The 21,435-nt window shown below is 41.9% G+C and overlaps 1 protein-coding gene across 1 annotated transcript in view; it reads right to left on the bottom strand.

The window, feature by feature from the left end:
* LOC129862146 (polypeptide N-acetylgalactosaminyltransferase 18-like) overlaps positions 1 to 21,435 on the bottom strand; it is a 77,073-nt gene that overhangs the window by 30,726 nt on the left and 24,912 nt on the right. Inside the window, exons 2-4 of the mRNA XM_055933526.1 lie at positions 4,891 to 5,089; positions 4,617 to 4,783; positions 772 to 955 (exon numbers count right to left, since the gene is read on the bottom strand). Coding sequence (XP_055789501.1) covers positions 772 to 955; positions 4,617 to 4,783; positions 4,891 to 5,089 — 550 coding nt within the window. The remainder of the gene's footprint in view (positions 1 to 771; positions 956 to 4,616; positions 4,784 to 4,890; positions 5,090 to 21,435) is intronic.

Here is a 21,435-nt window from a genome sequence, read left to right as displayed (position 1 = left end):
ATCATTAAAAATAACCATGTTAGATCTCCACAGGGCTTGCATATGTGTGTAATTACATTTGGAAAAGGAAGGATCATCAGCACACACACAAATAGCATCAAAGTTGTTTTTTGTACAAAAGGCCTCAGATCAATGTTAATATGAACAGCCAACCTGTAATTATATCAACATGTTTCTGTGCATAAAAGACAAGCTGAGAGCTTCATGTACTCTGCTTTTCAAGCACTGGCATCGCATTGAGGCAAATTACTTCATTGGTCAAAGACATTAAATCTGGTAGCTCTGAGAAGTGAGGAGACCTGTGTGTTCTGAGATCTGTGCCAAAGCATCTCAGGAGTAAGTGGGGTTATTTTGAATTGAGCCCAGGCTCTTCAGAGATATGTGCGTCGGTCAGGCTGTCAAGCTGTGGAGAGAATGATTAACAGGCACATCAACTCTGTCAGACAACAGGAAGCCCTGATACACTCGGTTGCCATGGACAACACATCTCATATCTCAACTCCAGTCAGCAGCACAACAACCCTTTGAGCCCTAATGCCTTTAAGAGCTGAGGGCAGTCACATATTATATTATTCTGACTGAAAACCCTCTACCTCATCTACCAACCTAGCTCTTTTAGGTAATAGCTTATGGAATAGCTCTTAGGTAATGACTGAGAAAATGCAGCACATATCAATTCTACCGCACTTACATCAAATATCATCAATAGGCACAAGGTTTTTAGCTGTTGGACAGATGGGCACATACACATATGGCATCCCAGTCCCTTACCATCCGATGTTGAACTCCACGTGGGCATCGAACAGGGCCACGACGGGGGCGCTAGCGGCCCTCCACCCACTAACCCGGGAACGGATCAGTCCCTCCTGCTTGTCGTGACGGACCAGTTTGATGAAGTCTGGCCGCTGGGAGTTGGTCTCCTTCACAAAGTGTTGAAGGTTCTCCTTCAGCTCAGCTATAGAAACAGTCGTATATGGATTAGAGGTCGACCGATTAATCGGACTGGCCGATTAATTAGGGATGATTTCAAGATTTCATGACAATCGGAAATCGGTAATTTTGGATGCCGATTTAGCCGTTTTTTTTTTTTTTTACACCTTTATTTAACTTGGCAAGTCAGTTAAGAACACATTCTTATTTTCAATGACGGCCTAGGAACGGTGGGTTAATTGCCTTGTTCAGGGGCAGAACGACAGAGTTTTACCTTGTCAGCTCAGGGATTCAATCTTTGCAACCTTACGGTTAACTAGTCCAACGCTCTAACCACCTGTCTCACGAAGAGCCCGCCTGTTATGCGAATGCAGTAAGAAGCCAAGGTAAGTTGCTAGCTAGCAGTAAACTTATCTTATAAAAAACAATCAATCAATCATAATCACTAATTATAACTACACATGGTTGATGATATTACTAGTCTATCTAGCGTATCCTGCGTTGCATATAATCGATGCAGTGCGCATTCGCGAAAAAGGACTGTCGTTGCCCCAACGTGTACCTAACCATAAACATCAATGCCTTTCTTAAAATCAATACACAGAAGTATATATTTTTAAACCTGCATATTTAGCTAAAAGAAATCCAGGTTAGCAGGGAATATTAACCAGGTGAAATTGTGTCACTTCTCTTGCGTTCATTGCACGCAGAGTCAGGGTATATGCAACAGTTTGGGCCGCCTGGCTCATTGCGAACTAATTTGCCAGAATTTTACGTAATTATGACATAACATTGAAGGTTGTGCAATGTAACAGCAATATTTAGACTGATGGATGCCACCCGTTAGATAAAATACGGAACGGTTCCGTATTTCACTGAAATAATAAATGTTTTGTTTTTGAGATGATAGGTCATTAATATGGTCGAATTCGGAAACTAAGACTCGTATTTCTGTGTGTTATTATGTTATAATTAAGTCTATGATTTGATAGAGCAGTCTGACTGAGCGATGGTGGGAACCAGCAGGCTCGTAAGCACTCATTCAAACAGCACTTTCCTGCGTTTTGCCAGCAGCTCTGCCGTTTATGAATTCAAGCCTGTCAACTCCCGAGATTAGGCTGGTGTAACCGATGTGAAATGGCTAGCTAGTTAGCGGGGTGCGCGCTAATAGCGTTTCAAACGTCACTCGCTCTGAGACTTGGAGTAGTTGTTCCCCTTGCTCTGCATGAGTAACGCTGCTTCGCGGGTGGCTGTTGTCGATGTGTTCCTGGTTCGAGCCCAGGTAGCGGCGAGGAGAGGGATGGAAGCTATACTGTTACACTGGCAATACTAAAGTGCCTATATGTCACAGCCGTCAACAGAAGTAGACCAAGGTGCAGCGTAGTGAGCGTACATATTCCTTTATTTATATGACGCCGACAAAAACAAACAATCCAAAACAACCGTGAAGCTAAAGGGCTATATGCCACAAACAAAGTTAACCTCCCACAAAGACAGGTGGGAAAAAGGGCTACCTAAGTATGGTTCTCAATCAGAGACAACGATAGACAGCTGTCCCTGATTGAGAACCCTACCTGGCCAAAACATAGAAATACAAATAATAGAACTAAAGAACATAGAATACCCACCCCAAATCACACCCTGACCAAACCAAATAGAGACATAAAAAGGATCTCTAAGGTCAGGGCGTGACACTATAAGAACATCCAATAGTCAAAGGTATATGAAATACAAATCTTATAGAGAGAAATAGCCCTATAATTCCTATAATAACTACAACCTAAAACTTCTTACCTGGGAATATTGAAGACTCATGTTAAAAGGATCCACCAGCTTTCATATGTTCTCATGTTCTGAGCAAGGAACTTAAACGTTAGCTTTCTTACATGGAACATATTGCACTTTTACTTTCTTCTCCAACACTTTGCTTTTGCATTTTTAAACCAAATTGAACATGTTTCATTATTTATTTGAGGCTAAATTGATTTTATTGATGTATTATATTAAGTTAAAATAAGTGTTCCTTCAGTATTGTTGTAATTGTCATTATTACAAATAAATAAATAAATAAAATAAAAATCGGACGATTAATCGGTATCGGCTTTTTTGGTCATCCAATAATCTGTATCGGCGTTGAAAAATCATAACCGGTCGACCTCTAATATGGATTTGTATAAGCATCACAGAGTCTGTATGACCTTTACAAGGAAGTGACATTGCAGCATGAACCCCTGGGAAGCTTTGAAACAGTGTGTAGAAATTTCTCATTATGTCTTATAAAAGCCTACACCTGTGAAATCTGCTGAAGGTATGTACAGTGTAGACTACCTAGGACCATCAACTAAACACGCATTTGAAATGTGCTTTACAGTCCGAAGTGCCATCTATTACACGGAGTAAAGGGTAATTCAAAGGAATAATATTGGGGTTGTGAAAAGTCCTCTGGAAATATCCTATTATTGATGTCTATCAGCAGCCCTCAACATCGTCTGGTTGAGGGAAGTCCATTCTGCTTTCCCACAAGCGCCATCTGCCACCTGTTTGTTTAATTTGTTAGGTGGTCATGGCAGTGGTTTACCATGGCAACGAGAGGGAGTGATTGGGTCATTAAGGGCGAGGATCAGACATCACGGTCCGTTTTCAATCCAGCAGTGTTGGGGAGTAAGCTGAGACACTTTAGGGGACAATAGCTTTCAGACATGTTATGTATAGCAGTATTCATCATACAACCATGAACTGATTAGGATTAACCAAGTTATATACAGCGATAGTTAGTGGTGAAAATACAGTAATTTAACTAATTTAGAAATTAAGAGTACAAATAAGAGGACTAAGGTCGATTAGATTAATTGGATTGTCATGGGAATTAACCCCAGCTGACCTTATGAGGAACCCCACTAAGGATGGGTAGCTGTTAGCCAGACTGAAACTGTACAGAACGGGAAGTGTCTCATTGTTCAAAGTGAGCCAACTGCCAATGAATTAATTAGAATATCAACGGCCACAAAGGAACATTTTATAGCTTCATTTCCACTCTCAGTAATACTGAGAGCCCTCTGGGCTACGGTTCCGTTTTCCAATTCATTTGCATTACGGATGCTCCTCTCTTTTTAATCTAATGATTCAATGTTTATAGCCTGAAATAGGAGGCCTTAATAAAAATATTAATTCAAAAGAGGCAGCCTGTTTTTTTCTTTATCCCTCTGCCGGACTCGTTTGACCCTCATTTGTCACCATAATATGATACATGTTCAGTCAAGTATGCAGCTCAAACACCTTGATCAGTCTAGGTAAAACAGAGCCTTTAAATCTTCTCACTTCCCTCTGGCTCTATAGCTGATCAGTATGCAGGTCTGTCCTGCTGAAATAACTAGGATAACAAATAAGTTAATTGGGAGCTGTGTGAAAGTAATCCATTAAATTGGCAAGCAACACCAGCAATTTTGTTTTTGATATTGTAAATGTGTATAGGGGTAGATACATTTTTTAAGAACATTAAAGAGAAAATTCTGATGTACTCTTCGTCCTCAAGCATGTCAAGTGTGAATTGATCTATGTATGATGATGTAAATACATAGTGTGTAGGCATGCATTTATGCTTGCTAGTAAGCAGCCTGAATGGCTTCCTGTATGCAATGCAGTTTGTATATTTTGTAGGCTACATTTGGTAAGAATATAGGAGTTACCATTGTTGCTGTTGTCATCAACCAGGATGATCTCCTTGAGGAGGTGGGAGGGAGTTCTGTTCATGGCTGTGTGGATGGAGCGCAGGATGACCGACAGGGCCTCGTTCACAAAGATAAAGATGATACTGACTTGGGGGAGATTGGAGGGGTACGACATGTTTCTGCACCTGAGGAGAAACCGCAAACAGACAAGATATGAAAAAACAACTTGTATAAATATTTGTTTTAAATGGATGATAAAAAAGAACCAACAGAAAGGTCAAAGGTCACTGACCCATCAGGTCTGAGGTCTGGGATGGGTCTGGTCAGAGAGAGGCGGTCACTGAGGTAGCCATTGTAGCCGTAGTACTGGAACTTCTTCAGCGCCACCCGGCGACTCTCAGGACCAAGGTCATGACCCCAGCGGACGAACAGGGAGGAGTCTGACAGGGACTCCCCTGCTTTTTCTTCACTGTCCTTATCCTTTTGGGGCACTTCAGTAGGAGAGAAGAGGAGGAGATAAAATGTGTGGCTGGGCAATAGAAAGAATATTATTTACATTCATGACGTTGCCGCATACTTCACATAGCTTACATTAAAGAGATTTATACCAGGTGGTGAAAAGTCATTGTATTCAGCATTATAAACAGGCACACTTCCGGGAAAACATTAGCATTTGAAATGATCCATCATGTGAAACGCTGCTATGTGTTACTGAGGCCTCAAACTAAATGATAATACACATGCATATTTCAACTTTTCTGGTCGTCTACTGAAGCAGCAATACCAAACAGGTTAGTCCTACTATATCACATTGTCTGGACAATAGGATAATCTTTTTCACTCAACACCAGTATTGTGAGCTAAAAGAACGCAACCCAGTGGAAAGTTACTGAGGTATTTACAGCGAGTGATGAAATGACTTCACAAAGCACAGCAAGTGATGAAGGGCTCGGCGCAGGTAATTACTGAATGCTAATTATCGGCCGAGGTTATTTAATTATAGCCACTACATTGCACTCTCTCTCAGTACTAAGTCATTCATCTCTGCCACGACTGGGACCCCAACATTTGCTACTCTGAGGGCACAACTATATCTGAGGAGGATGTTGACATGAAGGGTTCAGTACGCAGGGTCTCCTGACAGCACAATAATACTCTGATTAAATATACACTATTTGACCAAAAGTATATGGACATCTGCTCGTCAAACATCTCGTTCCAAAATCATGGGCATAAATATGGGGTTGGTCCCCCCTTTGCTTCTATAACAGCCTCCACTCTTCTGGTAAGGCTTTCCAATAGATGTTGGAGCATTGCTGCGGAGACCTGCCTTCAATCAGCCACAATAGCATTAGTGAGGTTGGCCACTGATGTTGGGCGATTAGTCTCACAGTCGGCATTCCAATTCATCCCAAAAGGTGTTTGATAGGGTTGAGGTTACGGCTCTATGCAGGCCAGTCAAGTTCTCCCACACCAATCTCGAAAAAAACAATTCTGAATGGACCTCGCTTTGTGCATGGGGGAATTGTCATGCTGAAACAGGAGCGAGCCTCCCCAAACTTCTGCCACAAAGTTGGAAGCACAGAATCGTCTAGAATGTCATTGTATGCTGTAGCATTAAGAATTTCCAAGCTGTTTAAAGGCACAGTCAACTCAGTTAATGTAAACTTCTGACCCACTGGAATTGTGTTACAGTGAATTATAAGTGAAATAATCTGTCAATTAACAATTGTTGGAAAAATGACTTGTCATGCAAAGTAGATGTCCTAACCAACTTGCCAACACTATAGTTTGTGAACAAGAAATTTGTGGAGTGGTTGAAAAACTAGTTTTAATGACTCCAACCTAAGTGTATGTAAACTTCCGACATGAAATCAGTCAAAATAAGACATGGTTTCAAGAACAAGATGAAATTAGATGAAACGAGGCACTTACGATTCCCCACATGGCAGTTTCTTGTCGTTGTTGCTAGCTATCTGAAGTATTTTTCTCCAAACTGTCAACAACAGTATAGTATCCCTATGGGAAATGGACAATATTACGTAGTTTTCAAAGCTCAATGAAGGAGATGTGTGCATTCCGCCTGTTGAGTAACTGTATTAATGTATTAAATTATATTTCATACAATCTGCAAAATCTATGAGATGAAATAATTCTACACAATCCTATTTCCAGTAAATTATTGTAAATATGTAAAGCTGAGAACAGGTAATTGCTTCTTCCACACACTGGCTCTGATGTATGGCTTGTAATTTTCAGCTTGGTAATGGCATTCACAGTGTAGTTGGAGAAAAATATATTGAAAAAATAAAAATAAAAATTGTTCAGTGTCTTTTTCTCACCTCAAATTCATGAGCAGCCGTAAGAGCCGGGTAAATGTTTACCCTGTGCTCTAGGCAGGCTGTATAGTTCTGTATGTAACATATTTGGCCTGGCTCAGGCCCCCAACACACCTCTGAGCCATAGTGGACCTCTGTGGTTAATCATGTGGAAAAGAGGTGAGCCGTGCAGGCATTTATGAAGGCTTCAATGGACAGTAGTGTTTTGGACTGGAAAAAGTAGCCACATGGGAATGGAACACTTTGCTGTTGTCTTGATGCCAAAAGCTACCAATTACACAAGTAGTGCATGAGTTTGAAGTAATTTACAGTCATGAAGTTAACATAGTCAAATCAAATGTTATTTGTCACATGCGCCTTATACAACAGGTGTAGTCGACCTTAGTGAAATGCTTACTTACAAGCCCTTAACCAACAATGCAGTTAAGAAAAATGATAAATAAAAAAGTAACAAATAATTAAAAAGCAGCAGTAAAATAACAATAGCGAGGCTATATACAGGGGGTACTGGTACAGAGTCAGTTTGCGGGGGCAAAAAAGTTGAGGTAATATGTACATGTAGGTAGAGTTATTGAAGTGACTATGCATAGATAATAAACAGAGAGTAGCAGCGGCGTAAAAGGGGGGGGGGGGGGCAATGCAAATAGTCTGGGTAGCCATTTGATTATATGTTCAGGAGTCTTATGGCTTGGTGGTAGAAGCTGTTCAGAAGCCTCTTGGGCCTAGACATGGCGCTCCGGGACCACTTGCCGTGCGGTAGCAAATAGAACAGTCTATGACTAGGGTGGCTAGAGTCCTGGACAATTTTAGGGCCTTCCTCTGACACCGCCTGGTATAGAGGTTCTGGATTGCAGGAAGCTTTGCCCCAGTGATGTACTGGGCCGTACGCACTACCCACTGTAGTGCCTTAAGGTCGGAGGCCGAGCAGTTGCCATACCAGGCAGTGATGCAGCCAGTCAGGATGCTCTTGATGGTGCAGCTGTAGAACATTTTGAGGATCTGAGGACCCATGCCAAATCTTTACAGTCTCCTGATGGGGAATAGGTTTTGTCGTGCCCTCTTCACGACAGTATTGGTGTGCTTGGACCATGATAGTTTATTGGTGATGTTGACACCAAGGAACTTGAAACTCCACTACAGCCCTGTCGATGAGAATGGGTGCATACTCGGTCCTCCTTTTTCTGTAGTCCACAATCATCTCCTTTGTCTTGATCACGTTGAGGGAGAGGTTGTTGTCCTGGCACCACACGGCCAGGTCTCTGACCTCCTCCCCATAGCCTGTCTCGTCCAGGATCCAGTTGTAGAGGGGTTGTTAAGTCCCAGGGTCCTTAGCTTAGTGATGAGCTTTGAGGGCACTATGGTGTTGAATGCTGAGCTGTAGTCAACGAATAGCATTTTCACATAGGTGTTCCTTTTGTCCAGGTGTGAAAGGGCAGTGTGGAGTGCAAGATAAATTGCACAATCTGTGGATCTGTTGGGGCGGTATGCAAATTGCAGTAGGTCTAGGGTTTCTGGGATAATGATGTTGATGTGAGCCATGACCAGCCCTTCAAAGTACTTCATGGCTACAAACCTGAGTGCTACTGGTCGGTAGTCATTTAGGCAGGTTACCTTAGTGTTCTTGGGCACAGGGACTACGGTGGTCTGCTTGAAACATGTTGGTATTACAGACTCTGACAGGGAGAGGTTGAAAATGTCAGTGAAGACACTTGCCAGTTGGTCAGCGCATGCTCAGAGTACACATCCTGGTAATCCGTCTGGCCCTGGGGCCTTGTAAGATTTTTAAACAGGTCAACATTCACATCGGCTGCAGAGAGCGTGATCACACAGTCGTCTGGAACAGCTGATGCTCTTATTCATGTTTCAGTGTTCCTTGCCTCGAAGCGAGCATAGAATTAATTTAGCTCGTCTGTTAGGCTTGTGTCACAGGGCAGCTCGCGGCTGTGCTTCCCTTTGTAGTCTGTAATAGTTTGCAAGCCCTGCCACATCCGACGAGCGTCCGACCCAGTGTAGTACGATTCGAGCTTAGTCCTGTGTTGACGCTTTGAATGTTTGATGGTTCGTCGGAGGGCATTGGGGATTTCCTATAACGTTCTGGGTTAGAGTCCCGCTCCTTGAAAGCGGCAACTCTACCCTTTAGCTCAGTGTGGATGTTGCCTGTAATCCATGGCTTCTGGTTGGGGTATGTACGTACAGTCACTGTGGGGGTGACGTCATCGATGCACTGTCGTGTCTTTGGCATCATTAAAAGTGGAGACTTGTTTTATCAAATCAATTCTCTAATTATTATTACGTGATTAAACGAATCATGTAAATGTAATTAACTAGTCGGGGCACCAAGGAAAATCTTCAGATTACAAAGTTATAATTTTCCTAATATAACTCTTCGGATATTTTAATATCTGATAAATGACTCTTCTTATTAATGAATGATTCTTTACCTCACGTTAGTCTCATTCCAAACGTCGCAAATTGTTGGTTATCTGCACGAACCCAGCCTTTACTATGAATCATACATACACCAATTGGCTTAATTATTTATTTACTAACTGAATAATCACAGAAATGCATACACAAACAGTAGATATGGTTACAAGGAAATGATAGGGGAGGTTCCCTAGTGGGCTAAGCCGATATGATGGCTTGGTGGACAAAAGGAAGTGGGGGGGTGGACTGAGAACATGCGGGAAAGACAAAAAGGAATCACTACACAGTTGATAATTATATTAATTGAAATGCTAATCCTTTGCACATGAACGCTCACTCCTTCGGGAATAATTGCAATCAATATATATTGACGCCCAGTGTGTCGTCATGATTTCTGTTGGAATCCGGTCCGTCTACGAAGAGTTCGTTCAACAGCGTCTCTCCCTCTGCTTCCCTGAAGATCAAAATATTTTGTGGTTAGAATGGATACTTCAGAGTACCATTCAGAAATGTTGTCATAGAATAGATGTTGTTTCGGCGGTTGTCGGTCTTCACATCCCAGGTTGACATAATTTCTAGCTGCAGACTAGTAATTAGTATCGAAGATTTGCTCTTATTCTATAGGGATTGATAGTCTCGCGCTTGCCATATAGTGTGTGTAAAAGGATGGCCCCTAAGCCATAAAGAGACTCATCACAAGCCAACTTCACTGGCAGTTCAGGGTCATAATGCATCAGTACCTTTTCAGAAGTGATGAGACGTTTTGTGTGTGTGTGTGTGTGTATATATATATATATATACTGTGATTGAAGAAGAATTGTTCAGAGATTAAGTTATTAAAGCTGTAAGAGCTCCTGAGTGGCGCAGCGGTCTAAGGCCTCCCGGGTGGGGCAGTGGTCTAGGGCACTGCATCGCAGTGCTAGCTGCGCCACCAGAGTCTCTGGGTTCACGCCCAGGCTGGGCTGGGTTCGCGCCCAGGCTCTGTCGCAGCCGGCCGCAACCGGGAGGTCCGTGGGGCGACGCACAATTGACATAGCGTCGTCCGGGTTAGGGAGGGTTTGGCCGGTAGGGATATCCTTGTCTCAGTATGTAATAACATGTATCCACTCTACTGTAAGTCGCTCTGGATAAGAGCGTCTGCTAAATGACTAAAATGTAAATGTAAATGTAAATGTCTCAGAGTTTAGCCATTTCCAGCCATGTAGCCAATGTTCCACGTGGTATGGTTAGGAATTCAATAACTATTCGCAATCACAGCTCACGCTGTGGGTTTGCTTAGTCTAAACTCAAACCTGTGCCCTCTTGGTGTCCATCGAGGTACGCTTGGTCTGAAGTGGATTTTCTAAGGAGGGGGTTTTATTCGTAACAATAGAAAAGGAGGTTCTATGATGCCAGATCATGTCTGCTCACGGGGGCGGGCCAATGACTCAGTTCAACTTAAAAGGGAATACAATTCTCTCACATTAAAGGTTTAACATCACGTTACATCATTTCACAAATAGTTGAATCTTTACTCATTCATTTTATACAATAATTAGATGCAAACCCCATAATTGAGAAGTGTACACATTCAGAGATATAGTTATGTGTTTCCTGTCCTCTCTGAGGTCACCAAATGAAACACACTCGTCAGTCACGTTCTGACCTTAGTTCCTTTGTTTTGTCTTTTGTTTTAGTATGGTCAGGGCGTGAGTTGGGTGGGTTGTCTGTTAGTTTTTCTATTTCTGTGTTTGGCCTGATATGGTTCTCAAATCAGAGGCAGCTGTCAATCGTTGCCCCTGATTGGGAACCATATTTAGGTAGCCTGTTTTCTGTTGGGTTTTGTGGGTGGTTATTTTCAGTCTTTGTGTGTCTGTCCCAGACAGAACTGTTTACGGTTTTCCTTTTCGTTTCACTTTGTTAGTTTGTATTTTGTCGTATTTCATTCTTATTAAAAGTCATTATGGATACGTACTACGCTGCGCATTGATGAGGAGTAGTAGGAAGGATCGGAAGACCAGAGGAGGAAGAAGAAAGCCGTTACAGTCATACCCATACCTTAAGTGTCCACGGACCATTCCCACGTTCTCACAAGTGGACATTTTGTATCAAATCCCCATTTTGGGGATTCAGGAGTTTGCCATTTGAAATCCTTTGTTCTCTCTATGTGTCTCTTTCTGCATGGCCAGGGGGAGAGAATCTCTGCCAGGAATTTACGACCTGAGATAACAGAATGTGAGTGAGTGAGTGAGTGAGAGAGAGAGATGCCACGATCTATACACAGAAAAGGCCACGTCATAACAGCACATATTGATGAAGCCAATCCCGGAACATATTCCTTCTGTGCTAGCAAAACAGTCCTGTAGCTTAGCATCTGAGTCATGTGACCATTTTTTTATTGACAAAGTCACTGGAGCTTCCTGCTTTAGTTTTTGATTGTAAGCAGGAACCAGGAGGATAGAATTATGGTCAGATTTACAAAATGGAGGGCGAGGGAGAGCTTTGTACGCATCTCTGTGTGTGGAGTAAATGTGGTCTAGAGTTTTTTTCCCCCCCTGGTTGCACATTTAACATGCTGGTAGAAATCAGGTAAAACGGATTTAAGTTTTCCTGCATTAAAGTCCCCGGCCACTAGGAACTGTGAGTTTGTTTGCTTATGGCCGTATACAGCTCATTGAGTGCGGTCCTAGTGCCAGCATCGGTTTGTGGTGGTAAATGGACAGCTATGAAGAATATAGATGAAAACTCTCTTGGTCAATAGAGTATCAAATTTTTTTATTTTACATTTATTTTGGGCAAAGTCAACAGCGCAAAGGTCAAGAAGGTAGAGACAACAATACATCATGCAAAGCAGCCACAACCGTCAGTAAGAGTGTCTATGATTGGGTCTTTGAATGAAGAGATTGAGATAAAACTGTCCAGTTTGAGTGTTTGTTGCAGCTCGTTCCAGTCGCTAGCTGCAGCGAACTGAAAGGAGCAGCGACCCAGGGATGTGTGTGCTTTGGAGACCTTTAACAGAATGTGACTGGCAGAACGGGTGTTGTATGTGGAGAATGAGGGCTGCAGTAGATATCTCAGATAGGGGGGGGCCTAAGAGAGTTTTTATAAATAAGCATCAACCAGCGGGTCTTGAGACGGGTATACAGAGATGACCAGTTTACAGCGGAGTATAGAGTGCAGTGATGTGTCCTATAAGGAGCATTGGTGGCAAATCTGATGGCCGAATGGTAAAGAGCACCCTTACCTGCCGATCTATAAATTATGTCTCCGTAATCTAGCATGGTCATCTGAATCAGGGTTAGTTTGGCAGCTAGGGTGAAAGATGAGCGATTACGATAGAGGAAACCAAGTCTAGATTTAACTTTAGCCTGCAGCTTTGGTATGTGCTGAGAGAAGGAGAATGTACTGTCTAGCCATACTCCCAAGTACTTGTACGAGGTGACTACCTCAAGCTCTAAACCCTCAGAGGTAGTAATAACACCTGTGGGAAGAGGGGCATTCTTCTTACCAAACCACATGACCTTTGTTTTGGAGGTGTTCAGAACAAGGTTAAGGGTAGCGAAAGCTTGTTGGACACTAAGAAAGCTTTGTTGTAGAGCATTTAACGCAAGATCCGGGGAGGGGCCAGCTGAGTAGAAGACTATCATCTGCATATAAAATGGATGAGAGAGCTTCCTACTGCCTGAGCTATGTTGTTGATGTAAATTGAAAAGAACGTGGGGCCTAGGATTGAGCCTTGGGGTACTCCCTTGGTGACAGGCAGTGGCTGAGACAGCAGATTTTCAGACTTTATACACTGCACTCTTTGAGAAAGGTAGTTAGCAAACCAGGCTTATGACAAGCTGTAGACCACACTACCTCAGGCGAGCAAAACCTCAATACTTTCTTAGATAATAGGCACCAGCTGCTGTTTACAAATATACATAGACCGCCACCCTTTGTCTTGCCAGAGGCTGCTGTTCCATCCTGCCGATACAGTGTGTAACCCACCAGCTGTGTTATTCATGTCGTTGTTCAGCCACGACTCGGTAAAACATAAGATATTACAGTTTTTAATGTCCCGTTGATAGGATATACGCGCTTGTAGATTACCCACTTTATTATCCAGCGATTGTACATTAGCCAATAGTAACGATGGCAAAGGCAGATTAGCCACTCGTCGCCAGATCCTTACAAGGCACCCCGATCTCCTTCCGCGATATCGCAGTCTTTTTCTCCTCTGAATGACGGGGATGATGGCCTCGTTGTCACGGTTGCTCTCCTCCTCTTCGTCTGAAGAGGAGGAGTAGGGATTGGACCAAAACGCAGCGTGCTGTGAATACATGATGAATTTATTTAAAAAAGACGAACACGAAGAACACTTGGAAAACTACAAAACAATAAACGATGTGAACAAACCTGAACTAGAGAACATAACGTACTAACAGGAACGAACACATACACGAACGAAAACGAAACAGTCCCGTGTGGTGCGACACACAGACACAGGAACAATCACCCACCAACAAACAGTGAGAACAGCCTACCTTAATATGGTTCTCAGAGGAAACGTCAAACACCTGCCCCTAATTGAGAACCATATCAGGCAACACATTTAACCCCACATAGAAACACACAAACTACCCACCCAGCTCACGTCCTGACCAACGAAACAAAGTTAAACAATGGAAAATAAGGTCAGGAACGTGACACGTCGTCGTGTGTATTGAGTAAATCCCTCTCGTTCGACTCAATTCTTTGTCCAGTTCAAGGTGGGTAATCGCTGTTCTGATGTCCAGAAGATCTTTTCGGTCATAAGAGACGGTAGCAGCAACATTATGTACAAAATAAATTACAGACAATGCAAAAAAAACAGCACGTTTGATTAAGAGCCCATAAAAACGGCAGCCATCCCCTCTGGCGCCATTACATTTATGGGGGTATAGGTTGTCTGAGGCCTTCTACGCATGTGTCTTACAGTCATGGCTTGGGGGGTATTTATTCTCCCTCAACCTGTACAGTACCCCTACCCCCTTAGATCACTGAGAGCCTAGTGTACTTGATAGGGTAGGGGAGGTGGTTGGGGTTTGTGAGCGCCAAGGTACAGCCCAAAAAAGTATGTCACTCTGTCACCAGTGAGAGCAACTGCCACCAAACACTGATGTCATCATGGGAAACGGCAGGCTGAAGTGACCTTGCTGAGAACATGCTGGCTTGTTTTCAATGTCTGCTCAGCTGGAGTAGGACAATATAGATACCCTCACAGTCTATAGAGCTTCATCACAAAAAGAGTGGCGATGATGAACAGGAATATTATCAGCATTGGTAGAATTTATAGCTACATCATCATGAACCTCAAATTTTAAAACCATTTTGTTTTGTTATCCATTCATGAGAACACAGCAAAAGAACTTAGTTATCATCAGATGGTCAAATTTTGTGCACAATTGACAAGCATGGATTCATCTTTTTACGTATGGTTTTCTAACGTATGGTAATATCTTGATCCAGTAGCCAGCACAAGAAAACTACGTCATGCAGATGGTCACATTAGTGGCCAGAAAACTGCAGAGGTTGTGAGTTCTTGGTTGGTCATTTTAAGAGGTCACTCTCCCATTAGAATGCAACATTGGCTGACATGCCCTCCAGACTCCTCTGTTTGTGTGTGTGTGTGTTCAGAGAGGAGAGGTGACAGAAGTGTGTAGGATACAACACAGTGTGGAAGGATGTGGTCATCTATAGGGCAGGGACCATACATGTATCGCAATATTTTTCCATGTCAAAAAGGAAAACACGAAGCAGTCCAAACTCTTTGGACCTTTAAAAACCTGCTGTTTCTAAAAATATTCTGTGCTAACTGCTAAAAACTAACTGGGAAATGTTTAAATGTTTTAAACCATTTCCTTTTTTATATTTGTATTTTCAGTGTCATGTTTAACTCAGGTATTTTCATTAGGGGAGCAATGTTAAAACATTAGACAACTTTTATGGACTGTTGCAGTAATGAGAATTTTGTAGAAATTGTGGTAAAATACATAATAGCTGATTTAAAAAACATGATAAAATAGATAAATACAAATGCTAATCTCAGTGATCCAAGAGGAAATTCTGTGGAAAATGACACTTGCGATTTTGTTGGTCAAACGTCCGTTGTGAGAATGACCCAGTTGCACACTACAGTAACTAAACAAGTTTAGCTGGCTAGCTAGCATCGTTAACTGTGTGGTGAAGTACATCCATTTAAATTAAGTTAAATAGCTCAGTGATTAAATCAGATGCACTACCAGATCACCTTCGTTTTGTTACCAAATGCGAAGCCGTCTCCAAAATCTGCAAGGTGTCTCTACAGTAATAAACCTAGCTGCCAAAAGGAATGTGCTTGTTGGCCAATGTGATACAAAATGCTGCAAAGGAATATGAAAACATGCAAACTACAATTCAGGTCATAATTATATTAGTGCTAATAGCAAGTGAAATTAGTTAATCCTTCAATTTTGCACTTCTGTATTTAGTAGTAACATTTTGTCCTCTATTAATATTGTAGTTACCTATATGCCATTTTAAAGCTACCCATCCCAGCCCCCCTCTACTCTGCATAGCCACAGAAGTTAAACCACGGCCAGATAGATGCAGGCAATTCCACAGTAACAGCGTGATGCTGAGACTCAGATTTTTCACTTTAAAATGTCAAACCTAAACCAATGACTGCAAAGTAAAACAAACCATACAACTCTATGCACTAGGACTACTTATTTCCACAGAAAATTTTACAAAAACACATTTACTTGAAGAAAAGTGCAGATGAACAATTTAGACAAAGTTTGCAAGTAAATGTGTTTTTAGATATAACCTATATTACAGTATACACATTCTGTTGTTACAGGAACACTTGCGTTATTATTTGGAGAATACAAGCTAACTAGTAATTTTGTACTCCATAAACATCAATAGTGTAATATCTGCATGAAGTAAATAATAAGGAACATGCATTGAATACATATCACATGAAGGGTATACATTGTAACATGTTTATTGATAGGCAATGCCTCTGGTACAGAGTCTGATTCATGATTTGACCAAGTAACAGCCTTATCCTAACCCGCTCATCAAAGACAAGTGTGCAAGAAGTTGGACTATTGTATTATTATCTAGCTATAAAAATATTTGTCCACATTCCAGATAGTGTCCATCACTGATTCAGGCAATAGTTGCTTTTCTTGGCTCCCTACAAAAGGTTTTGGGGCCAACTGTAATATTGGTTGTCTAGTGGCCAGCTAGTGGGGATACTTGTAAACATTGCAGCTAGGTCGTTCCAGCTGTTGTTTCGTTAGCTAGCCAGGTACCTGCTGTAGATGGCTTCAAGTACAGTAGCTAGCTAGCTAGTATTAATGCTAAACTCTGTATTCATCCTTGATCATTTGATTATGTTGCAGAAGAGGGAGAACGAGATTGGATGGTCCTCTGCCTAGTCGTTAGCTGTGCCCCATAGCTATTAGCGAAGCTACCCTGATCCAGGGGTGTATTTATTACACGATTGTTACAAAACGTTGTGGGTTGCAAAACGTTTTGCAACAGAAACCGTTTTGCAATTAAAACAGAGTTTATTGGACAAATTCAGGTAGGTCCCTCCCCGTTCCGTTCGGTTTTCTCTTGTTTGATTCTTAAAAGATAAATGTTTTCCATTGCAAGACGTAATGAATACATCCCTGGCTTTTTGGTTTGTTTACAAATCGTGGAGTGTAGGCTGCCAGGGATCATATGGGCTGTGCACACGGAGGAAGATTGAGATGTGCACGGCAGATTAATCAATAATAAGGAGAAATACATTGTTTTTTTGAGTTTGGAAACTAAACAAGCATTTCCGCACTAGGACAAGAATTAAGTCAAAATAGTGGCAGCAAATTCCTCTGGTTGGGTCCTCTAAGGCTTCGTAGAGTGTCTCCCAGCAGGCTTTGCACTTTAAAGCAAACACTCCCACTCAAATGAGAGGATTTAAAGGAAAGTTCTCAGAGCTCTGAAAATTCTCTCTCGCCAAGGCCTTTGTTTTATCTGTTTGTGTACAGAACTTCAAAATCACAGAGAAAGTTCCCTCTTGTACAATAATTATTGTGGCCCAGTGGTGTTGAAGTGCTGCTGTTCTTGCAGCCTTGTGCCTCAGCTCCGAAATTATTCATTTCATCATAATTGGAACAGATGGTCTTCCCACCTATTTTCTCAAGTGTGAATAATGATGAACCATTTGCAGTACACCTCGAAAGTATAAGGTTCTCACCTAGGAAAGCAAGTGAAACTCATTCAAGTGTTAAGCCATTATTTTTTAAATAATAAGCTATTGTTATTTTCAACTATCAGACACCATTTGTAGCTCATCCTGATGTGCTCACATGGTGTGACAGCCTACTGCATCTGTCCAAATGGGCATCGTATTTCACTCTGTTCATCTGTCCTAAATCCCCCTCTGTGGGGTATGGATCACCTCCCTCTGGAGTCAGGACACCATCATTATCCATCATGTCTGAGGATTACCCACAAGGCCTGTCAGGAGGCTCTCGCACACACACCACACACACACACACACCATTCCACACATGTAATTTGACAAGCAGGAAACATGACTGGCTACTGACTCATAATTTAGCTCAACAACTAAAGCCTTGAGTATACTAGCTACATCCTGAAATCAATATTATGCACTTCAAATAGATATTTCTTCCTGCATGTTCATACTGCTTGATTGAAACATAAGATACGATTTATGAGCTAATCAAGTTACAGCATTGCTGATACAATTTAATTTCTCTTATAAAAGAGATCAGGAAAATGTAATTGCTCAGAGAGTGACTTCCTGGAAGCTGTGGTAGAGCGAGACAGTACTACTGTGCTGCAATTATCTGACTTATAATACGAACAATACATTCTCTCAGTCATGACTTTGAACATTTAAGTTCATTGTAACAATCTTCCCCTTAGTATGATTTATCTTCATTGTCCAATTCTGGTAATTCTGTTTATTTTGAAGCATTATTGTATATAATCTGGACCTTAGGTGTTACCTGGATAAGGGGGTACCATATGTCTAAGGCAGGAGTGTCAAACTTATTTTTCCCCACAGGCCGCATCCGGTCTTCACCGGTTCGGAGTACCGCACTCAAAATTGATTATATTTCCTTGCCCCAAAAAATCTCTATCCGTCGCTTTTGGAATTTCCGATGCTCCCTGACTTTCTAGCTTTTGTTTCGATGACTGTTAGCAAACTGGATATAGTGAGAAGACTAGAAATTACTGTTAGCTAGATGAATATAGCAAAAAGACTAGACATGTAGTTCCATTATCATTTCTCCACAGTTTCGATTTGGGTTAAGTAATTTCAAAAAGTACATATATTTTTTGTACTCAAACCACTTGCGGGCCGGATTGAATGGGCCATACGTGGTTTGACACATGGTCCAAGGTATTCTGGGTCATAATTAAGAATTGTTACTAGTTCTGTACAAACGTCCTTCAAAACACGAAAATTATTCAAAATGATCTTGATGATATAGACCTGACTGCAGAGATGAATCTGCTGTGAAATATCAAGAGACAAATCAAGTTGAGAGGTCTTATAAAACACTAGGACTAATTAATGCATGTCATCACATGACCTTTCATTACGGTCATTCTGATAGTCTCTGTCTATGCAAACCTTTATCCCTTCGATTATATATTCATCTGAGTGTTGTGGAGTTTGAATATTCAGTGAAACAGATTTAAATGTTTTCCTGAGAACAAGACATTTGCAGTAAAACTTCTGCTCACAATATGCTTGACTTCTGCTCCTAATCAGGAAAATAGGGCACAAGTTTAGGAAACATATGGCCCCTGAGCGAGAGGAAAACCGTCAGAGAGGAAAACCATCAAGTATTCACAAGACCAATCTTGTGATTGGAGAGCAATGTGAGTAAAGTGCTACGCTGATGCCTTTGTTCAAACCACTCCTAGTCAAAGTTGCACCTGCTCGCATCTCCTATTGTACAATTACAACCACTGCATTTAACACAGCCAAGTGAGCTAGAAACAATCATATTTTAATAGTAAATATTTTAATAATGGACTTAGTTTGGCTTGGTTTGAAAGGTAGTGTCTGAATTTTATTTCAAATGAAATAAACATTCATTACATTACACAACCAGCCAGTATACCTAAATTAAGATTATGTTTTTCTTTAGACTTCAAGGTAGGTAGCCTAATGGTTAAAGCGTAACTGAACAGTTGCTAGTAACTGAACAGTTACTAGTTTTAAGCCCCGAGCCGACAAGGTGAAAAATCTGTCGATGTGCCCTTGAACAAGGCACTTAACCCTAAATGCTCCAGGCTCGCCGTTAATAAATGGCAGACCATGGCTGTGACCCCACTCTGAGGGTCTCAGGGGCTGTTGGGATATGCAAAAAAACATATTTCAAATCACAAATGTATATAATACACATGTATACATCGTCCTAAAATAGGACAAATGAGAAATAATATTATTATTTAAGTGTTATCGTGTGTTGTAGAGTTTGCATAATTTCCCCCCTTTACAGGTCCAGTTCCCCATATCTCAGACAGTGTGAATGAAATTAATCATAATCATAAATGTGCTTCCTCCCACTAAAACAGACAGCGTCTCTCAAGGCACCATGGGCATGAAGGTAAACCGCTTGAAAGAAGAAAAAGGCCTCGCTCAAGTCCCATCCGTAACACCTGGGACAAAGGTTGACTGGGGGAATAGTAAGAGCACTAAGAACTTTTGTTAGTGAATACGTCATGAATACCAGGGCTACACAAGCTCCATGTTGAGTTTATGGGCATGCAGCACAGTATGGATGGTATGTTTACCCTTGTAATGTAATGACACTAAGGTCAAAACCACTGCAATGATATTAAATCATTTAATAATATGACAACCTGAGGGAAGCCAGTCGACGGAAACGGAAAACGTGCCCTGACAGACTAAATACAACATTTGCACATATTCGCCCTGCCACCTCCCTGCCAGAGAGGCTTATGGGAACAGACAGCCCACTCACATATCCTGGGAAATATATTTTATTCATTTCTTGCATACGCACATTTACTGAAGCCCTCACAGGGGACGAGGGCCCTTCACTGAGAGGCTGGGATGTGCTGTCATATGCTGGCCTGGATGACTATGCACAGGAGATTCAGACCAATGGCTGAATGGGATGTGCCCAGTTCTGGCTGACCATGTCCCTGACCAGCCAGGGGAGGCGTGGCAGAGTGCCACCTCTCTGGGACGGGAGGGCAGTTGTAATTCTCTGTGCCCTCTAAGCCCTACAATTACCAATCTGTTTACCATGCATGTATGGAAGCATTTACATAAATGGACACCAGGAATTCAAAACGTACCACAAGAGGTTATTAGCTACTTTAAAACAATCTCTTTAAAAAAGGTGGTTGTTGCAGATGTTGGCCTACTACTGCTGTTTACTTTGCACATCTATATCGTTTCGTTGAGTCCTTTACCTTTAAGAGCTAATACTCCCAGAGAGTGTCCTCCTCATCCCGGTCACAGATGCGTGTCACCCTGGAGTGTCTGCTCTGCAGATCCCTCAGTACCAGTCTGGTTAGATGTGTAGGATTCTAATCTGACAGTGAGGAGAGAGAGCCACGTCCAATCAGCTCAGTCACCAGGAGTTATGCAAGTGTCTGCCTGCTGTCCCTGACCTCTGGGTGGTGCCACCCACAGCAGTGGGCGGGATCACGTCCCAGCCATCACTTTCAGTAACCTCGTTAAAGAGACAAATCGGGGACAGCTGACAGACTGGTGGAAATCTGCCTTGCACCATTACCTACTGTTGGGACAGCTTTAGTTAAGTGTTCGGAGGAAAACAAGGTTATATTTTGAACCTTTCCCAAATCCCCTACACAATACAAAAGCCTAGAAATAATGCAGGTGTGTAGTGTAAGGGTTTTATTTATATATACACAATTTGAAGGCCAGAGCAGTTGATCACATCGTCCCTTGAGTTCTTGACCTCAATAGTCCTAATGTTTGCAAGCTGTTTGAGATCCATAAACTACAGTGGAATATTCAGGAGGTTCCTGAAACCCAGGAAGATCGGATGTGCGGG

The sequence above is a fragment of the Salvelinus fontinalis genome, chromosome 9 (genome assembly GCF_029448725.1).
Source record: "Salvelinus fontinalis isolate EN_2023a chromosome 9, ASM2944872v1, whole genome shotgun sequence".
Taxonomy (NCBI): domain Eukaryota; kingdom Metazoa; phylum Chordata; class Actinopteri; order Salmoniformes; family Salmonidae; genus Salvelinus; species Salvelinus fontinalis.
The sequence above is the reverse complement of the archived record's forward strand: the minus strand, read 5'-3'. Positions and strand labels throughout refer to the sequence as shown.